Raw genomic sequence first — 20,989 nt, 5'->3', positions numbered from 1 at the left:
AATAATAAATGTTAGTTAAAAATTTAGTTAAGTGACACCAACATTTTTGTGCTCCAATGCTAATCTCTTAATTAAGAATTCTTAAAAAAAATTATTGAGTACGTAGTTATTTGGAGAATTAAGTTCTATCTATTCCACTACACAAACCCTTAAAAAGCTTACATTATACAGTTTGCATCAAGAGATAGTTTACCTATATCATAAGCTTGACAAGATTACATGCTGAAACTACAAACTTTCGAAACCTTATGAAAGACTATCAACTATTTAACACAAGCATCATTGTTACTGACCCAAATGTATATGAAAGACTATTAGCTATTTAACACAAGCCTCATTGTTACTGACCCAACTGTATATGAAAGACAATCAGCTATTTCTCTAAATGACATTTGAAGAAGCATGATAGTAAGAGTTTTTTTGTGGAAACAACAATATCTCGTCACTTTTAGTCATAGATAATGACATGGAGTGTAAAGACTTAATTGTAATGATTATTGAAGACTCTGGTATTCAAAATAGATATGTTTCACTTTAATGTGCAAACCACTATGGAGAAAAGAAAGAATGACTCAAACTAAAATAGGTTATTGAACAAGTTACAATGTGGTGGTCAAATCTAGTGCAAACTCCCTAGAATGCAAAAAGAAACGAAACATCTTACCTCGATCAAAAATACCAAAACTTGCACCATGTTAAGTCATGATCCTAAGTTTCTTCCCAAGGTATACTCTAGAAAAAAACTTAAAATTTGCAACTTGCATGAATTAAAGACGTAAGATTTGCCACATTTTTCCTCATAATCGAAAGGTTCACTAAGAAATTTTTCAAAAAGAGCACACTATCACTATATCAACCATACAAAACCAATCATATCAGTGAACATGTGCTTAAATCTACTAAAATTACAACAAAAAGTCTACAACAACTAAATTGCATCAAAATACACAAAAAATAAAAATAAATGAAGAAGAATACGAAGCAGCAGAAGAATTGAAGAAATGTTTCCGTGGTTGAAATTTTCAAGAGAAACATGGAGAGGATACAAAGATACAAACAGAAAATGACTATTGTATAAAAGCATTGAGGTGTATGATAGAAGGGTATTATTATATAGGCATGGAAAAAGAAACAACTAGTATTCAAGAGACAAATAGTAGTGCTAAGTATAATGGGTAATGATACAAGTAGGATTCAAATATAAACACTCAACATTTACCGATAATTCTCTAGCGAATATGCTCTCAGTTCCAATTTGCATTTTATATATTTTTATTTGTTTATCTCGCAGGCGAAAGCAGGGAGGGAAACAAGATGTCGCTAATGAATAAGATTTGCCATGTAACATATAGAAACTAAAGAGAAAAATCTATTTCAACATAAAATTTGTAGATTGTGTCTTTTCCTACACATTTTAGTATACTACATATTTCATAACAAATTAAATATATATATATATTTTTTAAACTTCATAAATTATTTTTAGAATAAACCCTTTTGTAGTCTTTTAAAAAACTACATTAATTTAGAAATCGTGTTTTTATATATTTAACTGTTAAATCAAAAACAAATTGTCATTTGTAGGGCTTAAACTCTGGCAACAACATTCAAAACAAGGCATCTTAACCACCAGAAAGTAAGTTCCTTGAACTATTATTGTACACATAAAACTATATATAATACATAAATTTTTATAAAGAAAATAACACTTAAAGGACCCTTCAACATTTGCAAAAGGACATACTCAGCAGCGATTAAACCACTGAGCCATCAAAATTTTTCAGGAATTTATGAAACTATCTGTTTTATTAAAATATTATATCAGTCTTGTTTTTAATTCAGTTTTAATGGAAAACCCCGAGACAGATTTAATAGGCTTTTAATCTGAATTAAATGGGCTAGAAACGAAGCCTAGTACGTAAATCTCTCAGCCACTCTCTAAAGAAGATGTGCCACATGGCGTAGAGATCTTGAAAGGAAAGAAGGTTTGGTTCTTTGAAACGAAAGAATGTGTGGTTTGGAAAGAACAAGGATATTTTACCTCGCAGCGGTCGGTGGAACTTTAACTACAAGCTAACTTGTCTGCAAAGGTTTCCTTTCATCACTATTAACTATTGTGGATAGATAGGCATGGAGCTTTTACTCTTTTTATGGTTTGACATGGTTCTACATGTGTGCTCATGCAGGAATTATAGTAAGTTCAGAACCAGTTGGTCATTAGTTCATCTACTCTTGAGGATAAATTTCACTCTACTTCTATGCTTCCTTTGGTGATCTCTCAGGGAACTTCAAGACCGGCTCAATATAATGTGTAGCTGGATGAGATTGGTTTCTCTCCTGATGACTTGCAGTACCTCATCCACTCTCTCTCCTATGTGCAAGTCCTCTCTACTCAATAATCCGCATTTTCACTTACAAAAACAAATATGTATAACTATTACTAAGATCTTATCTTCTTTAATCATCGGTTCAGCAACCAACGGAGCACAAGTTCAACCTCAATTGGTAACACTTCTATTATAAAATGCAAACTCCTCTTCCTTCATCTTTAGTCTTTACTATCTAGAGACACACACCGCTCAATATTCAGTGTGTCCTCTCTTTGCGTGTTTGTACTCAGTGGCTCTAGTACGATACGCTCATCTCACTGCAGCTCAATTTGGGCAATTAGTAAGTTGGAAGATATGTCTGGCCAGAAAGTTCCGGAGCTTCCGTGTTTGCACAAGAGGGTTGAAAGCAATATGTTCTTCTGCTGAGTAATATTAGCAGTAGGTTGTCTTCTCTCTCAGACCTAGTAAGCTCTTTTTAGAGGAATTGCTTATCGTTTTTTTTTTGCATATACGCAATGGTCATCTAGCGTACAGTTTTATTAGGAGTCTGGAGAAGGAAGAGCCTTCACGTAGAATTTTTTTTCTGAAAGACGCTCATAGGCTTTAACTTATTTCAAGTTGCTTAGAGTAACATTATTGGTTATCTCAAAACAAGCACCTCAGCAAAATAATATTACTATTTTAATACAATTAGTTTATATAATTAAATTTTAATCTTAAGAAGATTGAAATCATCAATAAGTGGATAATAAATAGACATGTGGCTAGGAGTTCTAGTGAGTTTGTTATAAATCCTCATTTGATAACTTTTTTACATTTTTTTCTTTTAGTTTTTGTATTTATTTTAAATGTACGATACTCATCTTAATACTTTTATTGGAGATTCTCTTATTAGAGAACTGACTTAGTTGATTCTTTCCGAACAGTGGTTTACACCTTTGCGGTTAAATCATATGTTTTTTTGTTCTAGAGCTATGAATATATAGTTTAACTCTTACATCAATAATTAAAATAGATTAATTTTCAAAATTTTAGCATAATGATATAACTCCACTTCGAATTCTAAATCATTAACTTGATAAAAAATTTTTTATAAGTTCTTAATTAAGCCATGCCCTGACCTCTGAAAGTTATGATAATTAATGTTCAAATCAAGTAAAATGGTTAGCCAATCTTCCTTAAGATACTATGAATCAGTAACAAAACTAAAACCACCTGTTTTGGTGAAAGAATGATTAAGAATAAGATGATAAGAATTTCGAGTTCAAATGAATCAGATGCAAGCTTTTAAGCATTAGAGTGTAGACGAACTAACGACCAAGGCATTTAGATTTTACCAGACTAAAATGGTAGACAATCGTTAACAACTCTTTAAAGTTTCTTTGGCTATTTTTATTCTCCTTATATTATTGGGAGTGTACCAGAAAAGCGAGGAAAACTCTTGACGCCAAAGTCTTTCAAACGGTCAAACCGGTCGGTGTCAAAACCCACGTGCAAGTATGAAGTGGACGTAACCATAGAAACAACAACTACCTTTCAGAACTGCTTACGTGGCAAAATATTGACGGTCAGTATCGTTTGCTCTTACGCTATTCCCAATACCACCTCCTCTTCTTCTCCTTCACCCCACATGTGGCTCCTACCTGGCTCTGCTAAAACTGCAATGCATAAGATTTCTTGTGCTTGAATCAATCTTTTCTTTTCACCATTTTGCCCCCTCTTTAACTTTGTTTTCTTCTATTGCACGAGTCAAAGGCTTGGCTTGGTCCCAAAGGCTGTTTATATTCTGTGTCTCTGTCCCTCAATATACTATATCAAAAGCCGGTTTGAGTAAACTTATTTAACTTTTTAATTCCTTATTTGTGTTATCGTTAAGTTAAATTTGAGTGGTAATACAAATCAATTAAAATAAACATTTGATTTTTTGAAGAGAAAAGAAATAATCATCATTTTTTTTTGTAACTGAGAGAAATAATCATCATCCTTGGACATTCGATTGCTTTTAAGACAATAACCCTCGTGTAATCTCTGAACCTAATAGTCTACACTTGTTCTGTGTCCATTAAAAAAATATGATGGAATACAGCAGAACGACATGTTGGTAGATAATAGATTCGTGCCCAACTCATTAAATGTTAATTATTGTTTTGTTTATTTATTTATTTGCTTATTAACCAATGTTTACTATCGCCTAGTTGTCACTTTAATATTGAAGAGACTTACCCCAAAACGAGAAATCAATATACTTTCTCAGTTTTATTTTAATTTTATGCACACAAGAATTTTTTTATGCACACAAGAATTTTTGAGGAGTATTTGTTTTAATTTTTATGCACACAATTTTTTTTAAAAAAACTTTATATGTTTTCAAATCCTTGCTAAAAAAATATATTTTAAAAATATCATTACTTATACACCTAAACATATTTTAACAAACTGAAAAATAAATTGGAAAATAGAAAAAATCATATGATATCTGAGTTAACAAATTTTACATTGAAACTATAAAACACATTTAGTCTATAATGTAAATTTTACTCTCCAACGTTACTTAATAAGAAACATGAAATTTATAAATAAAATTAATTGAACACTTATAGTACTACCAATTTAACGTATGCCATGATTCAGGTTCGTTTCATTGGATCTTTTTATCTTAACTCGATGATAGGTGTACTTTTCGTATATGATCATACAATCGAATTGTTGTGCAGTCTACCAATTTTGATTGAAATAACGTAGTTTACATGTATGATATATATATATATATATATATATATTATTTACAACTACTATATAAGTAAATTGGGGCATACAAGTTAAACTGAAAAAACAAAATAAAACTTAAACATGTTTATAAAAAATGTGGCACGAACTTTCGAGTTGCCACCATAATCTTAATTAACTTAAAAACATTTTTTGGCATGTGCAAGTGAAACGATAAAATCATATCCAATTTTATAAAGGGCTTATTAGCGAAATAGCTATATTTGAGAGACAAATTAAGGAAATAACATTGATTTTGACATAATTTAATGTCAGACTTTTTGGTCTCAATCAAACCGGTTCTACCCCTTTACTTAACAGGTTGCCAGTTTCACTTCCAAATATAAGAGACGTGGTTTTTTTAGGGACACTTAATTATATGAAGCAAAAATATGACAGCTGTATGCAACACACATGATGGAAAAGAAAATGTTCTATTTCATCTCACCAACATAGTAGAGTACTATAAACACAATTAGAATCATAACCAACCTCTAACCCCAACCAACCTCTAACCCTGAAATACTAGACCCTAAACCAACCCACCTCTAAATCATAAATACTAACCCCTAAACCCGAATTCATAAACCCAAACCCAATGTAAAATATCTTTTATAAATTAAAATACAAAATATTATATAATTAACTATTCTATTTCATCTCACCAACGTAGTATAATACTAAAACCATCAGAATCACAACCAACCTCCAACACTAAAATACTAAACCCTAAACTAACCCACCTTAAAGCCATAAATACTAAACCCTAAACCCGAATTCATAAACCCAAACCCAAATATAAAATATCTTTAATAAATTAAAATACAAAAATAGTAAAATTTAACTGTTCTATTTCATCTCACCAACATAGTATAGTACTATAACCATAATCAGAATCACAACCAACCTCCAACCTCAACCAACCTCCGACCCTGAAATACTAGACCCTGAACAAACCCACCTGGAAGCCCTAAATACTAAACCCAAAACCTAAATTCATAAACCCAAACTCAAATGTAAAAATAACTTAAATAAATCAAAATACGGAAATAGTATATAATTAATTGTTCTATTTCATCTAACCAACGTTATATAATACATATTGCTCACATTTTGAAGTGTTTATGATTGCAGGGAAGGAGATAATGCTTACACCAAATTCAAATTGACGCATATGGAATATGATTTCATTCTTCCAGTGTAAGCAACAAAAAGGAAGAAGATACATAGAGTTGGAGTCATTACATAAAACATTACTACAACACGGAGGTAGTTTAGATGGTAGTATCTAAAAACAAGAAGCAAAGCTAGAACATTAAAACTATGCTTAGAAACCATAAACCCATGTCTACACGTCCTGGGTGAGTGCTCCGGATTGACACAGTGCCAGTGTTTCAAGCAAGTAGTTCTCCGCAGCTACACAAACATTTTCTTCAGTGAAAGCCACACACTTCAATTCCATCCCAACAGCGTGCATTTATAACATAATAAGTGTCATTACAGCGGAGCAACCTATACAAAGCCAAAGTCGCTTAGTTCTATAAAAACATTTATTCTAAACCAAATGTATTTGTCTTGGAATCACAAAGAGAATATGACATGAGCGAAATACAGTCGATACATAGCACAAGATAAACATTTCTATTTATATGGAATAGTAAATCTATATATGACATGGTACACATGGTTACATAGAATGGAATTGTTATACATTTCCATTTGCGAGGAGTGAACTATACTCGATACATAAAACAAGATAATTATTTCTATTTGATATATTATTGTATATATACGTATAACTTGGAACACAAAAGTACATTGAATGGAATATAAATTCTAAATACCTTATGATTGTTTCTACATCATAAAGAAGTGCAAAACGGAAGGGTACGTGAATGATTAACAATTTAAGCTATTCCATGTCACATAGCATAGACCGATCAAATAGCTCTACATATACTATCTTTGTTTCGATTCCAAACAAAATTACCATAGATTTCGATGTAAACAGATGAGTAAGACAAATCGGTAAAAGTTCAGCCCTAAATCGATTCGGTGACCTTTGTCTACTAGATCCGACATGCAACCCAAACAGGGAAAAAGAGCATCGCAAGAATAGAATCTAAAACACATACCCTAGAACTTACAGTATTGCAATAGATCTGAGACAAAGCGCCGATGTGAATGGAAAAATGGTCAGTGTGCTCCTTCTCCCCGATTGGACTGTCACGACGTCTTCTCACAATAGATTCTCAAAGTGGAGACGATTCCCTTTGCAACACAATTAGAGAAAGAAATAAACTCAGAGAACACAGACGGTGGCGATGGGGAGGAGGGAAACGTGGTTGGAAGAGGTGGAGAAAATCATGGATCAATTTCTGAAAAATTACCAAATAAAGGTAAAAGGAAAGATGTGAATATGATTACGCCACGAGTAATTTGAAACAGCTAATAACTAGGATTTTTTATTTTTATTTTCTTCAGGTTTCACCGGTAGAATGAAAGGGTATTTTGGCAATATTATAGGAAAGACAGATGGTGTATCGATATATTAGGGAAATTGGTTAGAAGGTGAATTATGGTTTTTTTCAGCGTCATACAGCCAAATTTCCCTTTTATAAATATTAAAAAAAATATTTTTGAATAAATGCATAGACTAATGGTTTAAAACTCTAAAATTTTTTTTTATACTTTTAAATTTATGATTTGTGTTTTAAAAAACTTTCAAAATTATGTCTTTATCTTTAGATATATCTTTAATTTTTGAATAAGATTTTAAATAACTTGATACACTGTCAACCAAATATAACTTAATTATTGGTCATTAGGTAGCTACAAAATAAAAAAAAAAAGGAGAATACTGGAGATGATTGGTTGGGGCTGTAGATGCTCTGGACAGCTAAAATTTAGTCTACAGCTATATATGTCAACCAATCAAGCTTTAATTTCCTTAAAAAACTCACAGCAAAAACATCTCTGAAAAATCAAAATATGGCTGTAGAGAGCTTTATTTCCAGAGCAAAAAATTAGTGCTTTAGAAATCTATAGCAAAGAAAGCTACAGCAAATAAATCTACAGATTAAATTCTACAGCAAAAAATATAAAGCTACAGCACTTACCAATCATCCCCACTATATAAAACGTCCATAAGTCTTTTATTAAGAACTACTCCATCTGTATAAAAATACTGATGTTTAAAGTTGTTCACACATATTAAAAAAATATTTACTTTTGTCTATTGCTTTTCGCTTTATTTTAATTAGTATAACATTTTATTTAATTCCCAATAAAATTATTACTTACATTTTATATGTTAATTTATGTTTTACTTTTAAAACAAAATGTATTAATTAAAGCATATGCATCAATCTTTTGTATATAAGAAAGAAAAAAAAAACTAAAATATCAATCTTTTGTATACGAAAGACGTATAAACTTCAGTAATATTTTGAATTCTGAAACTTATTTTGACAAAAAAAATTTAAAGCTACATAAATTCTCTTAAAATTAGAGCTCACTAGTCAATCCAAGTATTTATCCATCTAATATAGTGAGTTGGAGATTTGAAAAATAAGATTAGAAAAAAATCTAACAAAAAAAATATACACTCCTAGTCACCTTCATTTAGATATGTGAATAAATTGCTTTAAATTTAAAATTTTCATGGTAATAATTGAAAAAATCTAATATTTTAAGATTACAAATTTCATAAAATATATTTTATTAAATGTTTATAGAAGATTTAGTAGTTTTTATTAGTATGGGGCCGGAAGAATAAGAGAATAAAACGGATCTCACAAAGTTTTGATACAAGGGTTCTGAGTGAGAGCACGATACTGAAAATTGAATCAAACGCAAAAATATTTAAATATATAGGTAAAATTGTCATTACTGAAGGACCGGCAGAATTTGTAAATCCGTAAAAAAGGGAAAATCTCATTAATCTGCACTCGTATTTATATATTTTATTTAAATCATTTGTTTTTCTGTCTTTATTTTCTTCTTTTCACATTGAAACGCATTAACATTGGGAAAGAAAAAAAAAAGCCAAAAAAAAACAAAAAAGCAAGATCCGAAAAATTCCCACGGAAATCTCAGTATTCTGAGAGAAAAAAGGAAAATGCAAAAGAGAGAGAATAATAGAATATTTGGGCAAAGATTTTTTCTTTTTTAGATTTGTTCAAACAATAAAATTCTATCTTTGGGAAAGAACCAAAAAAAAAGTTAATAATTTTTAAGACTTCAACATTTTCTTCTTCTTTTATCATTTATTGTAAAAAAGAAACAAATCTATTCCCTTATTTAATATTCACAGATTTTTTTTTCCTTCTATTTGTTATTAGGTGTTGATCATTGTGATCATCGTCTCCTCTTCACATACTCATAAATACTCTTCTCAGAAGATAAGAGACGAGAACAAGAGTTTCTTTTGTGTCTGTGACTGTGTCTCCTGTAATAACGAGCCATGTCTGAAACTCCGCAGGTTCAGAACTCTACTGGGTCAATCCCATCTTCCGACAAAACTGAAGGTACTTCCTCTTCTTTTCTTTTTATTACATCATGGATCAATACGTCGAAAAGTTCGGATCTTTAGAGTTATCTTGTCGGATCATCGATTCTGATCACGCTCTTACGTCGTGGTAAATCGTTCTCTGATGATAATGTATTTAAAGTTTAGATTTTGATCGGTCTATTCACGTTTGATTAGTGTTGTTTTAAGTTTTATGATGTTCATGTCTCGTATGTTTTCTCTTGGATGTTATGATGTTGTTTTAGATACCTTGACGAAGGTGAAGGTTAACGAAGAGAATATGGATGAACCAAGTCTGTTTCCTGATCGTCCTGGTGAGAGAGATTGCCACTACTTTATGAGGACTGGCAAGTGTGGCTATGGAAGCAGCTGCCGTTACAATCATCCTGTTTCTCATGTTCCAGAGGTGGGGTCTGACTCTTCTTCCAGCACATTATCTCTTACACCTAGCTTACAGTTTTGTAATGTCTTTTGCAGGCTGTGTTTTACCACAGAGAGGAACTGCCTGAGAGGGTTGGTCAGCCAGACTGTGAGGTGCACTGCTTATCATCTCTCATTTTTGTATTTTTGTGTTGGTCTGAATAGTTTTGAGTACCTGTTTCTGTCTCTTGAATGAATGCAATTGTAGGATTAGCAATAGTCTTTAAAACTTGCTTTTGAGTCTTTAATTGCATTTATGGTGAAGAAGATACATTGTCTTGTGTCTTTCCTTATTTTGAAAGTGGTAATAGTTATTAGATTTTGTTTCATTTTCTCTCTGGAGATGTTTAACGAGCACACATTACTCTTCTATATGCAATTTTCTCTTTAGTATTTTCTCAAGACAGGAGCCTGTAAGTATGGCGCAGCATGTAAATATAACCACCCAAAGGACAGGAACGGTGCTGGACCGGTGCTGTTTAATGCCCTCGGTTATCCTATGCGACAGGTGAGGATTACTTTTACATTTTCATCATCAGTTATTCAGTTTTGCATGGTTTTACAGAGAGCTTTTTATGTTTCCTTGTCTCTCCAGGGTGAGAAGTCATGCCCGTATTACATGCAGAAAGGGATGTGTAGGTTCGGAGTTGCCTGCAAATTCCATCATCCTCAGACTCATAATGCCCAACCTACTAGCTTTCCTTTTGGTGGTAGCTTGCCGGTGATGTCTTTGGCTCCTGCAACGTATGAAGCTATGTCACGTCCTCAAGCTCTTCACCCTCAGGCCTATTCCTTTATGGTTGCACCTCCTCAAGGCTGGTCTACTTTCATGGTATGTCTTTATATATATGTTTGGTCATGGCTCCAATGGAGGCCTTTTTTCTCTGTTGGTCTTGATGTGGCTCTCTGGCCTTTCTCTTCACAGAGACCAATGTACCAAAGAGTTTGTCTTAATCTGAAAGATCTTGTGTGTGCGTTTTTTTTTTTCTTGTGGTGCAGGGTGGTTATGATATGAAAACTGAGCTTGACTCCAGTTCTGAAAAGGCTGAATGTAGTTTTTTTATGAAAACTGGGACATGTAAATATGGAGATAATTGCAAATACAGTCATCCAAAAGAAAGGATGTTACTATCACCACCACCAAATCTCTTTAACCCTGTGGTCCTCCCTGCTAGACCAGTGAGTTTCTCTTCTCTTTCTGTTTATTTTGTCAACATCAGTGGAGCTTGTGGTGACACCAATGACTCTGCCTTTGTTGTGCTCAGGGACTACCCGCATGTGGTAACTTCAAGGCCTATGGGTTTTGCAAGTATGGAGCAAACTGCAAGTTTGATCACCCTGTGCCAGTAAACACTTACAACAACACAGGCTCCACCATGCCTTCTCCCCCTTCTGCTTATGCTCCACCGGTTTCAACTCCTGTGAGGATCACATCACCGCCAGGCCGCTCCAATGGTGGTGACAAACCTGCTGCAGAGGATAACAGCTCAGAGACTGTGAAAGAAGAGGATGGACCAGACAAGGCAGAAGTGCATGACTCGTCACAGCTAAGCCATGGTTCAACTGCCTTATCCAATGATGCAGAGAATCCAGGTCCAGAGACTAAGAAAGAGGACGATGATCCTTTACCAGCTGACAACTCGGGAAAGCAGGAATCATCTGACAATTCTGCATGATCATATGATCCAACTTTCTAACCATCTCTAAAGATCTTTTTCTGCCCTTTTTGTGAATTTTTTGGAAGAAGGGCTTGAACATGTTTCTATCTTTTTTCTTTTTGGATTTTTAAGACAGCCATGGCTGAAACAAAATAGGAATTGAACATTCTTTTTTTTTTAATTGGTTGATAAAGTTTGACTTCATTTAGCCATTTTCATATGCTCAACTATTTAGCTATCAATTTTTATAGTTGTCAATTGGGCTGTCTGCGTCCATTTGTCCATGTTCTGATGAACATTTCTTATTTGTGAACAAATAGTGATCATGTTCAGAACATTTCTTATTTGTGAACAATATGTTCACAATAAGTAAATAACAGATTCAAAGAATTACAACATGAAGGATGCTGGAGCTGGTGGAAAAGGAGACTTGCCTATGAACGGAATACTAGAGATCGTGAAGACAAAAGCTTGGGACGGTAAGGACAGGGAAGTGATGGAGGAAGACTCTCATTTGAATAACTCATGGGAGGTGATGACGTTAATGTTGGTACTTGGTACCAAGGATGAGTTGTGAAGAATCCAAGGTTTGACCTGATTCCACTACTTTTGGATTGTGAACCGTTGAACGTTTCCCACTCTTTTTATTTCCCAAAAAAAGAGAATGTAAGATAAGAGCATTTTCAAGAGACATGAACAAACCATATAATCAGTGATCTTTAGTGGAGTATTAACTTTTTAGTGGGTTTATGACTTCCTCATCAAAGCATACTAACTCTTCAACAAAGTGATGATTTTAATGTGGATGTAAGATAATATTTAACAGCTTAATTGTACACTAAATGAACTTTATAAAGAAACTGTACGTTCAATAATGTAGCTTTAAATATAGGCAAATTAAAGAAATTCATTTTCTAAATAAGTGATTACTATGTGGTAACCTGCGCTTTGTGCAGGATGAATAAACTAAAAAATCATATTATAGATATAATACACACAAAGTGATAATCGCCTTATTACTCTATTTGTGAATTGATCTTTCAAAATCAGAAAACATTTTATTCTTATTTTTAATATAAGGAAACAAAGGTTGCGGCTTGATTGAAAAATCAATCAATCTCAAATCAATAATCAATTCTGATTTTGAAATTTTTCATATTTCGTCGCAATTTTTGTGTTATGTTAAATTATGTTAAAGATAAATACATGTTATTTCTAAAAAATAAAATAAATAAATAAATACATGCTAATTATTTGTGAACCTGCAATTTTTACCCAATATCAAAGTTTAGATAATTGGAAATATTCTTTAAGAATAAGCAAATACTTAATATAAATTTATAATGAGTTTAAGATAAAACAAAACATAGGCAATATAATTATTATTTAATTCATAAAAAATATGATTAAAATATGAAATGTAACAAAAGTAATAGAATTATAAAATATAAAAGAAACAACAAAAAAACTGATAAAAACACAGCTGGTGTGAATAGTTTCTTCAGGACTCCTGGTTTTTAAATCAACAACGGAGTTGAAGCCTGTCATTTGTGTTTTGCTTGAAAGAATGGTTTTTGATAGTTTGATGTCGGAATAAGAATGTGATGAGGAGATGTGTCCAAGGTTTCGTATTTATATACGTATGATTATCGCTGACGGTAATCTTTAGAGTTAATGTGATAAAATCAAATCTCCCTAATTATAGAGAATTTTTACTAATTACAGTAACTTTACTTGCGCTCCAATTAAGAATTATAACATGCTTTAACACAAAATATATTAAATCAAACCATATCAAATAAGGTAAAGAAAATTAAAAACAAACTGGGACGATAACCCCAACTTTCATAACCGTGTGCCAAATTTTAAAATTTTGGAAAATAATCAAACTTTCCTTTTTTTTTTTTTACAAACGTAATTGCCGTATCAATTTATGTATCTTGATTTTGTCATATTAATTCACTTTTTATTTTTAAAATTGTTATTATATCTACATTTATTAACCGTGTGCTGTAGTTTAAAATTTTGAAATTTTGATAAACTTTCAGTTATATACAATCAATTTGACGTAGCTGATGTTGGATCAATTTTAGAAACGTGATCAAACTTTCATATATATACAACCACTAATTATGTAAGGAGTAAGGACTCGATTTGACGTAGATACCCAGTTAAGTTAGCTCAAAATACATATTTTACGTTTGATTATGCTAATACTATCAATATTAATTTATGTTAGACAAATGACTTGGATATGTCAATGACGTATAGTATATTACTGATGTCTGTATATATTAAAACCCAAAACCTCACATTAGCTATGAATACATTTTATACACAATTTAATCTATATTCGACTACAATTAACATTATAGTTCTAAAGCATAATACGTAATACATAAATATACAATTGAGGTTGATACCGAAGTAGAAAACCTACGTAAATATGCAATAGCTGTGATGGCTGCACCAATTAAATGACCAACTCAATAGACACCAAAGGTTCGTCCAAGTCAGCTAATCACGGTCAGACCAAATAAAACCGCCGATTTCATCGACGAATGTGCTCTTATCAAGCAAAAATAAATATATATGTAAGGTTGCTATCGAAGTATAGTCACAGAATCAAAAATGATTATATGTTAAACATATAAGATGTTAGTAATTTGGTTCGGCATGATTATATGAACCATAATAGTCAAAGAACCATAATCGTCAAAAAACCAAGACTTAACCAAACATGTATTTCGCGAATGGTTTAAGTGAGTAATTAGATATAATACTTATGTAGAGATATAAAGCATAATATATGAGAGAAATGTTAGTCTAGTGTATAATGGCAAACTATGTAAATAGTCTAGTGAGAAGAATGCAATTAATTAATAGGGGTGAGGGTGATTGTAGTGTTGCCACATAAGAAATGGCATTTTTGTTAATAACACATGAGATGAAGGTTAGATTCAAATAATGTTCTTCAAATAATAAGAAAGGGATATTGGAAGAGGAAACAAGTTTAAAATACTGCAACAATTAGTTAGCCTTAAGACCAGCGCAAAGGAAAACTCTATACCAATAATAGTAAATTCCATTTCTTATATATAAAGATAAATGTAAGAGAAAAACATAACAAAAGAACCAAAGCTTTAAAAGCAATTCGATTGACCTATTGTAATTTGTTTTAGACTAGAGAGAGAGAAAGAAAGAGAGAAAGTGTATGATCAATGGCTGCATCTAGAGAATTTATCATATGTTGCCTATTAACACTTCTCTTGTGCAGTTTCTTCATGAGAATCGAGTCTGGTGCTGCTGACATCACCAAAAAACGATGTGGCGGAGGCGCCGGCAGTCTAGGGGACGATAATGAGCGGTGCGTGGAGGCGGTCAAAGAACATGACGACAATGACGTGGATGATGTTTTTAAAGTAATTAACAAAATGAGGATATATGCTTGATCATGGTTCATTATTTAATTATGTTTTAGGGCTACATAATCATACATTATATTTTCTTAAGCTCGTTTTTTTTTATTTCTGGCATTGATTATTCTGTATTTGTTATAATTTAATTTTATCTTTCTTTTTCCTTCCTTTAATGAGAGAAATTGTGATCTGAACCATGCGATTCTAGTCATTTTTGTCATTCAACCTTCCATGTTTTAAGTCATTTAACATCCCATGATTCTCTTAATTTTTTTAGTAGAATGTCGTTTTCTTTAAACGTTTACACATAGGCCTGAATGTACCTTGTAGTTTCCTTATGTGGTTATGTTATGTGCCAATGTACAGACTCCACTCTAAAATTTCAAGATGGGATGATTAATATTCAAGAAATAGATTTGGTTGACTCAAGTTCTTTATAAGCCGCAAGTAATCAATGGATTAACACTCCTACGTCCTCATGATTCCAAGACAAAAAAAGTCATAATACTCTATTTAACACAGGTCATCTCACAAGCACTAGATGCTAGTTAATTTCTATGCATATTGAGAAGAAGACTAAACATAAGAAAGCGTATGAGGTTTCCGTAGTTTAAAAGAAAACATTAGCTAATTAATATTCTTATTCATTATTAGCATGTGCATACAAACACTGATAAAACACTTCACATAAAATCACACATACATTTAAAACATAAATAAGACCATCTCATATCTTATTCTTACTATTTTGAGCATACTGCATATCGATGATCATATCATACTTTCACTATTTTTCACATAACATCGCTCGTGTATCTGATACGCCAGTTGTCACGATCATATATCTCCCTGTCAGACAGCTTGGGAGCATATCCTTTCTCACGATGGCCCTCGAAGTAGCATTTATGCAGAGACTCTTTTGAATCAAGAAACTCGCTTAGCCATTTCCCAGATGACCTCATATATCGTTTCATGTTGTCATTGAAATCGACATGGTACAGCCCAAACCTGATTTTATATCCTTTCTCCCACTCGAAGTTGTCCATTAACGACCATATAAAGTAACCCTTCAGTCTCACATTGTACATCCTGCGAACAATCCATCAACATCATTTTCATATATATCTTTGATTCGGACAAACTCAGTTAATTATAAATGTAAGAAAAGGGCCAAAGATACGTTGGTGAACTATCACAATTATAAAAAATAATGAAGTTAGAGTATTAAGTTAGTGGTATACCTGATGGCTTTGCCCATAATTAAGATGTGACTCTTGATGAACTCTTTTCTCCCGTAGTCGTTTAAGGCTTCCACTAAGGTCTTGGTCCCATCGTCGAGCTCGTCCATCCCTACCAAGTAAATTTAACAAATACCATCATATCATCGTACTAAGTACACACACACATATTTTGCAAACATATATTAATATATTTGTATACTGCTAATTGGTTACCATTCTCCATAATGTAAATCTCTGGATCCATGTATTCATCTTTGATATGTCTCATCAGATTCATCAAACCCGCTGGATATATTACTATACCCATTGCTGTTGACTGCAAATTAAACAATATATATATATAGGCTGTACGTAACTGATAAATTGTATTGGTCGAAGAATGAAAAATAGAATCATTTGCAGCTGAAATATTCTACTAGCAATATAAAACCAGTAGATAGAATTTAACAAAATTCTTATAAATTTTGTTCCAGTGAACATATATACTCTATACATTACCTATGTTTTTGTATAATGTATGTTGATATGGAAAAAAATGCACACATGTTCTAGGAGTTGTTATTCGGAGTACCTTGAGATGTGGTGAATGGTTTTGGTCAACTACGAAAACGAAGAAGAAGCAAAGATATCATTATTTAAAAAAAAATGAAACATATGTTAATTATTCAACTATTATATAAGCACCTGTCCAGTTTACACGCATGTCGGAATGATAAGTAATCTGCGATGAATTAACATTAGTGAGTGGAGTAGAAAAGAATGCTCCATAGTAATTTATCCCGACGTAGTCCAAAGAGCCTCTTAGTCTCTTAGATTCTTCTGGTGTAAATGCTTCCACTCGGCTTGTGGTACCTTCTAGCATCTCCTTTGGATACTGTCCATACACGAGAGGGCGAAGAAACCTGTCCACACGTAGCTCAAAAGGATTAGATATCACTTCTTATATATATAATCAAACATTATAAAAACAACAACTCACCAGCCGAGTTGGTACTCGAGGGAACGTCTTGCTGCCTCGACATCTTTACTTGAGTTTGGATCTTTAGGCTCGAACCAGTGAGACACCAACACTATTCCAATTTTCCCTCCTCCCTCTTGGCACTATATATATTTTTAACATAACAAATAAATGAACTCGAACAATTATATAATACAGAGTTTATGGTTTAAGGTTATGGTTATTTATATGAAAATTTCTAACAATAACCTTTTTACATTTTCGGAATTCTTCAACAGCAGCAACATGAGAAAGAATTTGGTTACGACCAACTCTGTAAGGCTCTTCGGATGAATCTCCTGAGGGGCATTTGATGACTTCAAATGGAGAGCACCGTCCTGGCGCTTTCTTACCTTTTGAATAACCCGCAACACTATATACCGATGGCTCGTTAAATGTTGCCCAGTTCTTAACCCTATCTCCAAATTTATCGAAGCAGAACTTTGCAAACTTCCGGAAATCCTCACTACATTAAAGGTTATTCAAAATAACTTTATAGAAAGAAGAATGATTTAGAAATCCTAAAAAATTCTTATAGACATATTTACTTACACAATCTGTTCGCTTAGAAAACCTCCGTATTTCATTTCTAGAGCAAGTGGAGATTCCCAGTGAAATAGAGTAATCGCTGGCTGAATGCCTGTCAATTATTATTACAAATCATGTTGAAACAATTAGGTGAAAACATTCAAGATATACATGAAAATGGATCATAAGTAATAAGATGATTACCATCAGCTATAAGTGCATTTATAAGATCGTCGTAGAACTTCACCCCCTCCTCGTTGACACCTTTCTCAATTGATCCATCTGAAAATTAACATATATACACAAATATGTGAGTTAAAAAAAATTAAGATTCTTTACTTATTGCAATATAGATTTTAGATTAGAAAAATATGTGGTTTGATTGATTAATTACAAGAACTAGTGTGATGGACTTACAAGGCAAGACTCTGGTCCATGAGATTGAGAATCTGAACCCATTCGTTTTCAACTCCTTCATTAATTTTATATCATCCTATAATACCACATCCCACGCAGTATTTTCAATATGTATTTTATGAAACCAAAGTTATTCAATAAAATATAAACGCACTGTAAACAGTGACGTACCTTGTAACGAGTATAGAAGTCGACTCCGACATCTCCATCACTACGTTGTTCAACCTTGTCTTGAAGATACCAAATCAACGATGATATATTTTAATTTTTGTAGAATAGAGTCCAAATTCATAATCACTTTATAAGTAACAGAAGAACAAATAAATGTAATTTATACCAGGAAACATGTGTGTAAATTCATCCCATGTTGTCAAGCCTCTCCCTGATCCCTTTTTAGCACCTTCAACCTAAAACCGAAACCAATAAAAATGATAGAATTATTTTATCTATGTTACAATGTATGTGAATATAATGTGTATAATAATATCTAATTAATGTATATTGACCTGATATGCGGAAACGGATGTTCCAAAGATGAAATCGTCAGGGAAATCACTCTTGTGGACTTCAAACTCGGGTCCAATGATGGTGCCCAAGTCTTCATCATCTAGGTTGACCTGCTGTATGTCTTCGCTCTCTTCCGGTCCAATTACGATGCCAAGGTCGTCTTCGAAAGTAGTGTGAGGTCCAATGACGATACCGAGATCCTCATCACTTGGTTGAGGCCTAGCTTCAGCGTTGAAGCTAAGGGTACTCAATAGGGCTAAAAACCCTAACAAAAGAGTTAGGGTAGTAGTCATTATAGATATGAGTGGTTTTCTTGTGAACGTTATTAGTGAGTTGTTATGGTTCCTCTACTTCCAGGGAGTCTTCTATTTATAGAAAGGAAGCTTCAACTGACGTGTAAGTGAAAGGGAATTCGTGATATTTTACTTCTGTTACACTCATATTTTGTGCGACATCATTGGTTTGGCTATTGAAGAAGTTTTAGTATTGTATTCTTTCTATATATATAAAATGTTTACCTTTAATGATAAATATTTTAACATATATATATGCAAATTCCAGTCCAACACACACACAGAAAATCAAACTAAATAACAAATTTTTAGTTCAATTAGATTTTTTTATTTTTATTTAGAATTAGATTGATGAAACCAAAATCGTACCAAACCATTTCATATCTTGTGAGACTTCTTTGGTTTGGTTATTGGACAAGTGTTATAGTACTTTTCTATTCATCATTTGCTAAAAAGGGTTTTCTAAAAATAAATTTGTCACCTCGCTCAGCTTTGCAAGAAACCCCATTATCATATAAAAAGCACCATCAACTCCATATATAATTAGCGTGTAATATGTCTTTGCGTATCTATATATCACGTAATACTGGAAAACGTCGTTTGTGAATAACACGAAGAATAACACGCTGTGCACGAGACTATATGGTAGTTATGGTATTGTTTGTCAAATTCATCATCAAACTAGTTTTTGTTAATGTTAAGTTCACGTTTTGAATATGAGATCATACTTATTTATTATACGCACACCTTTCAAAGAAAAGCTTGTAGATTCTTTAGAAATAGAAACAAGCCATTGTCTCTGTCATTTTACTTTATAGTACTTGTTTCACTTTTTAGCTCAATGTAATTTTTTTCCTTCAAAATTTTCTTTAGTTTTCAAAATACTTATACTATTAGTAATATTTATGAATTTGTCAAGCGTCTTTTTCCAGTACAAAGCACGAAATGCATTTTACTTTTTGAAAGATTATTCTAATACCTTGCTCAAAAGTTAAATAGTATAATTATTCCAATCTTCTTTGGTAGCACACATCTGTAATATTCATCTACTGCCCTTTTTAGGCCTTCAACTACGTCATTTATTCACCACATTTTGTAGTCATTAACGCGACAATAAGCAACATAATGCATTGAGGTTATATCACCGTTGATTTTATTTTTGGAAATCCAATTCCAAACGATACAACAAAATAAGGAAACAACTTTTGATATAGTTTTTTACTGAAATAAAGTTTGATATAGTTTCAATGAAGAAATCAAATGTATTTTCAAGACCTTTTTTCAAGTAATGAAGAAGAAAATGTTTGAAGTTTGACAAAAGACCAAAAAAAGTCTCTTCAAAGTATCTTCTAAAACGATGTAACCATCCCGAACCGCGCTGTTTTAAAAAGATTATTCTAATACCTTGCTCAAATCTTTAATAAATTAATTATTCCAAAATATTCCAATCGTTTTACTAGCATTTATCCGTCATTTAATTTTCACATAATAAATTAATGTTCGTATTAGATAATATGATCGAGACTACCTATTCCAATGTGGGATTTTACTTCTTAGATCATTCATTAATGGTGGAGTCAGAGAAATAAATATCGTTTAGTTATGTTCTCCGGGATGAGTTTTGTAGACCGGCCGGTCCGGTCCTAATAAATGTGGTAGTGGAAAAGTATCAAACTAATGCTACATGTTAAAGTTAAGTTCGTTCAAAAGATCTCCTGATCCATTACAGTTGTGACATTCACCATCTTCGTACTTCAAGTTAACCTTTCTTAGAGGATGTAAAGGTTGGAATGTAAGAAAGAGGCAAATAACTAGCTTCGGTTTCACTCTCGATTTTGAAAAGCAAGAGAGTGTCATGTCTATGATATATTGTATAGAGACT

The 20,989-nt window shown here is 32.5% G+C and overlaps 3 protein-coding genes across 3 annotated transcripts; 2 read left to right on the top strand and 1 right to left on the bottom strand.

Moving 5' to 3' along the window:
* Window positions 1–7,821: 7,821 nt before the first annotated feature.
* Window positions 7,822–11,947, top strand: LOC103865234 (zinc finger CCCH domain-containing protein 26). The gene is made up of 7 exons (XM_009143033.3): window positions 7,822–9,625; window positions 9,873–10,033; window positions 10,105–10,161; window positions 10,439–10,555; window positions 10,643–10,879; window positions 11,047–11,226; window positions 11,313–11,947. Exons 1-7 carry the CDS (start codon window positions 9,562–9,564, stop codon window positions 11,721–11,723), a joined length of 1,227 nt encoding a protein of 408 aa, XP_009141281.1. The 5' UTR covers window positions 7,822–9,561; the 3' UTR covers window positions 11,724–11,947.
* A 1,678-nt stretch (window positions 11,948–13,625) lies between these two features.
* LOC103865233 (protein RALF-like 17) lies at window positions 13,626–15,798 on the top strand. Its single transcript, XM_033290445.1, has one exon. It carries the CDS (start codon window positions 14,927–14,929, stop codon window positions 15,155–15,157), a length of 231 nt encoding a protein of 76 aa, XP_033146336.1. The 5' UTR covers window positions 13,626–14,926; the 3' UTR covers window positions 15,158–15,798.
* Window positions 15,734–19,166, bottom strand: LOC103865232 (beta-glucosidase 33). Its single transcript, XM_009143031.3, has 13 exons — window positions 18,814–19,166; window positions 18,645–18,714; window positions 18,479–18,537; window positions 18,308–18,383; window positions 18,095–18,172; window positions 17,915–18,002; window positions 17,573–17,828; window positions 17,345–17,466; window positions 17,050–17,267; window positions 16,937–16,965; window positions 16,579–16,681; window positions 16,366–16,474; window positions 15,734–16,213 (listed from the first exon to the last, which is right to left on the bottom strand). The coding sequence occupies exons 1-13, from the start codon at window positions 19,105–19,107 to the stop codon at window positions 15,919–15,921; spliced, it is 1,797 nt and encodes a 598-aa protein (XP_009141279.1). The 5' UTR covers window positions 19,108–19,166; the 3' UTR covers window positions 15,734–15,918.
* Between the last annotated feature and the right edge of the window lie 1,823 nt (window positions 19,167–20,989).

Source organism: Brassica rapa, chromosome A04 (genome assembly GCF_000309985.2).
Source record: "Brassica rapa cultivar Chiifu-401-42 chromosome A04, CAAS_Brap_v3.01, whole genome shotgun sequence".
Classification (NCBI taxonomy): domain Eukaryota; kingdom Viridiplantae; phylum Streptophyta; class Magnoliopsida; order Brassicales; family Brassicaceae; genus Brassica; species Brassica rapa.
Note: the sequence above shows the minus strand (reverse complement) of the source record. Positions and strands in the feature narration are given on the sequence as shown.

Coding starts and splice junctions, on each gene's coding strand:
- LOC103865234 (XM_009143033.3), top strand. CDS start 9,562: ATGTCTGAAACTCCGCAGGTTCAGAACTCTACTGGGTCAATCCCATCT. Junction 9,626..9,872: donor ATCTTCCGACAAAACTGAAG/GTACTTCCTCTT, acceptor ATGTTGTTTTAG/ATACCTTGACGAAGGTGAAG. Junction 10,556..10,642: donor TCGGTTATCCTATGCGACAG/GTGAGGATTACT, acceptor TTGTCTCTCCAG/GGTGAGAAGTCATGCCCGTA.
- LOC103865233 (XM_033290445.1), top strand. CDS start 14,927: ATGGCTGCATCTAGAGAATTTATCATATGTTGCCTATTAACACTTCTC.
- LOC103865232 (XM_009143031.3), bottom strand. CDS start 19,107: ATGACTACTACCCTAACTCTTTTGTTAGGGTTTTTAGCCCTATTGAGT. Junction 17,829..17,914: donor TTTCTAAGCGAACAGATTGT/GTAAGTAAATAT, acceptor CCTTTAATGTAG/TGAGGATTTCCGGAAGTTTG. Junction 16,682..16,936: donor ACCATTCACCACATCTCAAG/GTACTCCGAATA, acceptor TTTAATTTGCAG/TCAACAGCAATGGGTATAGT.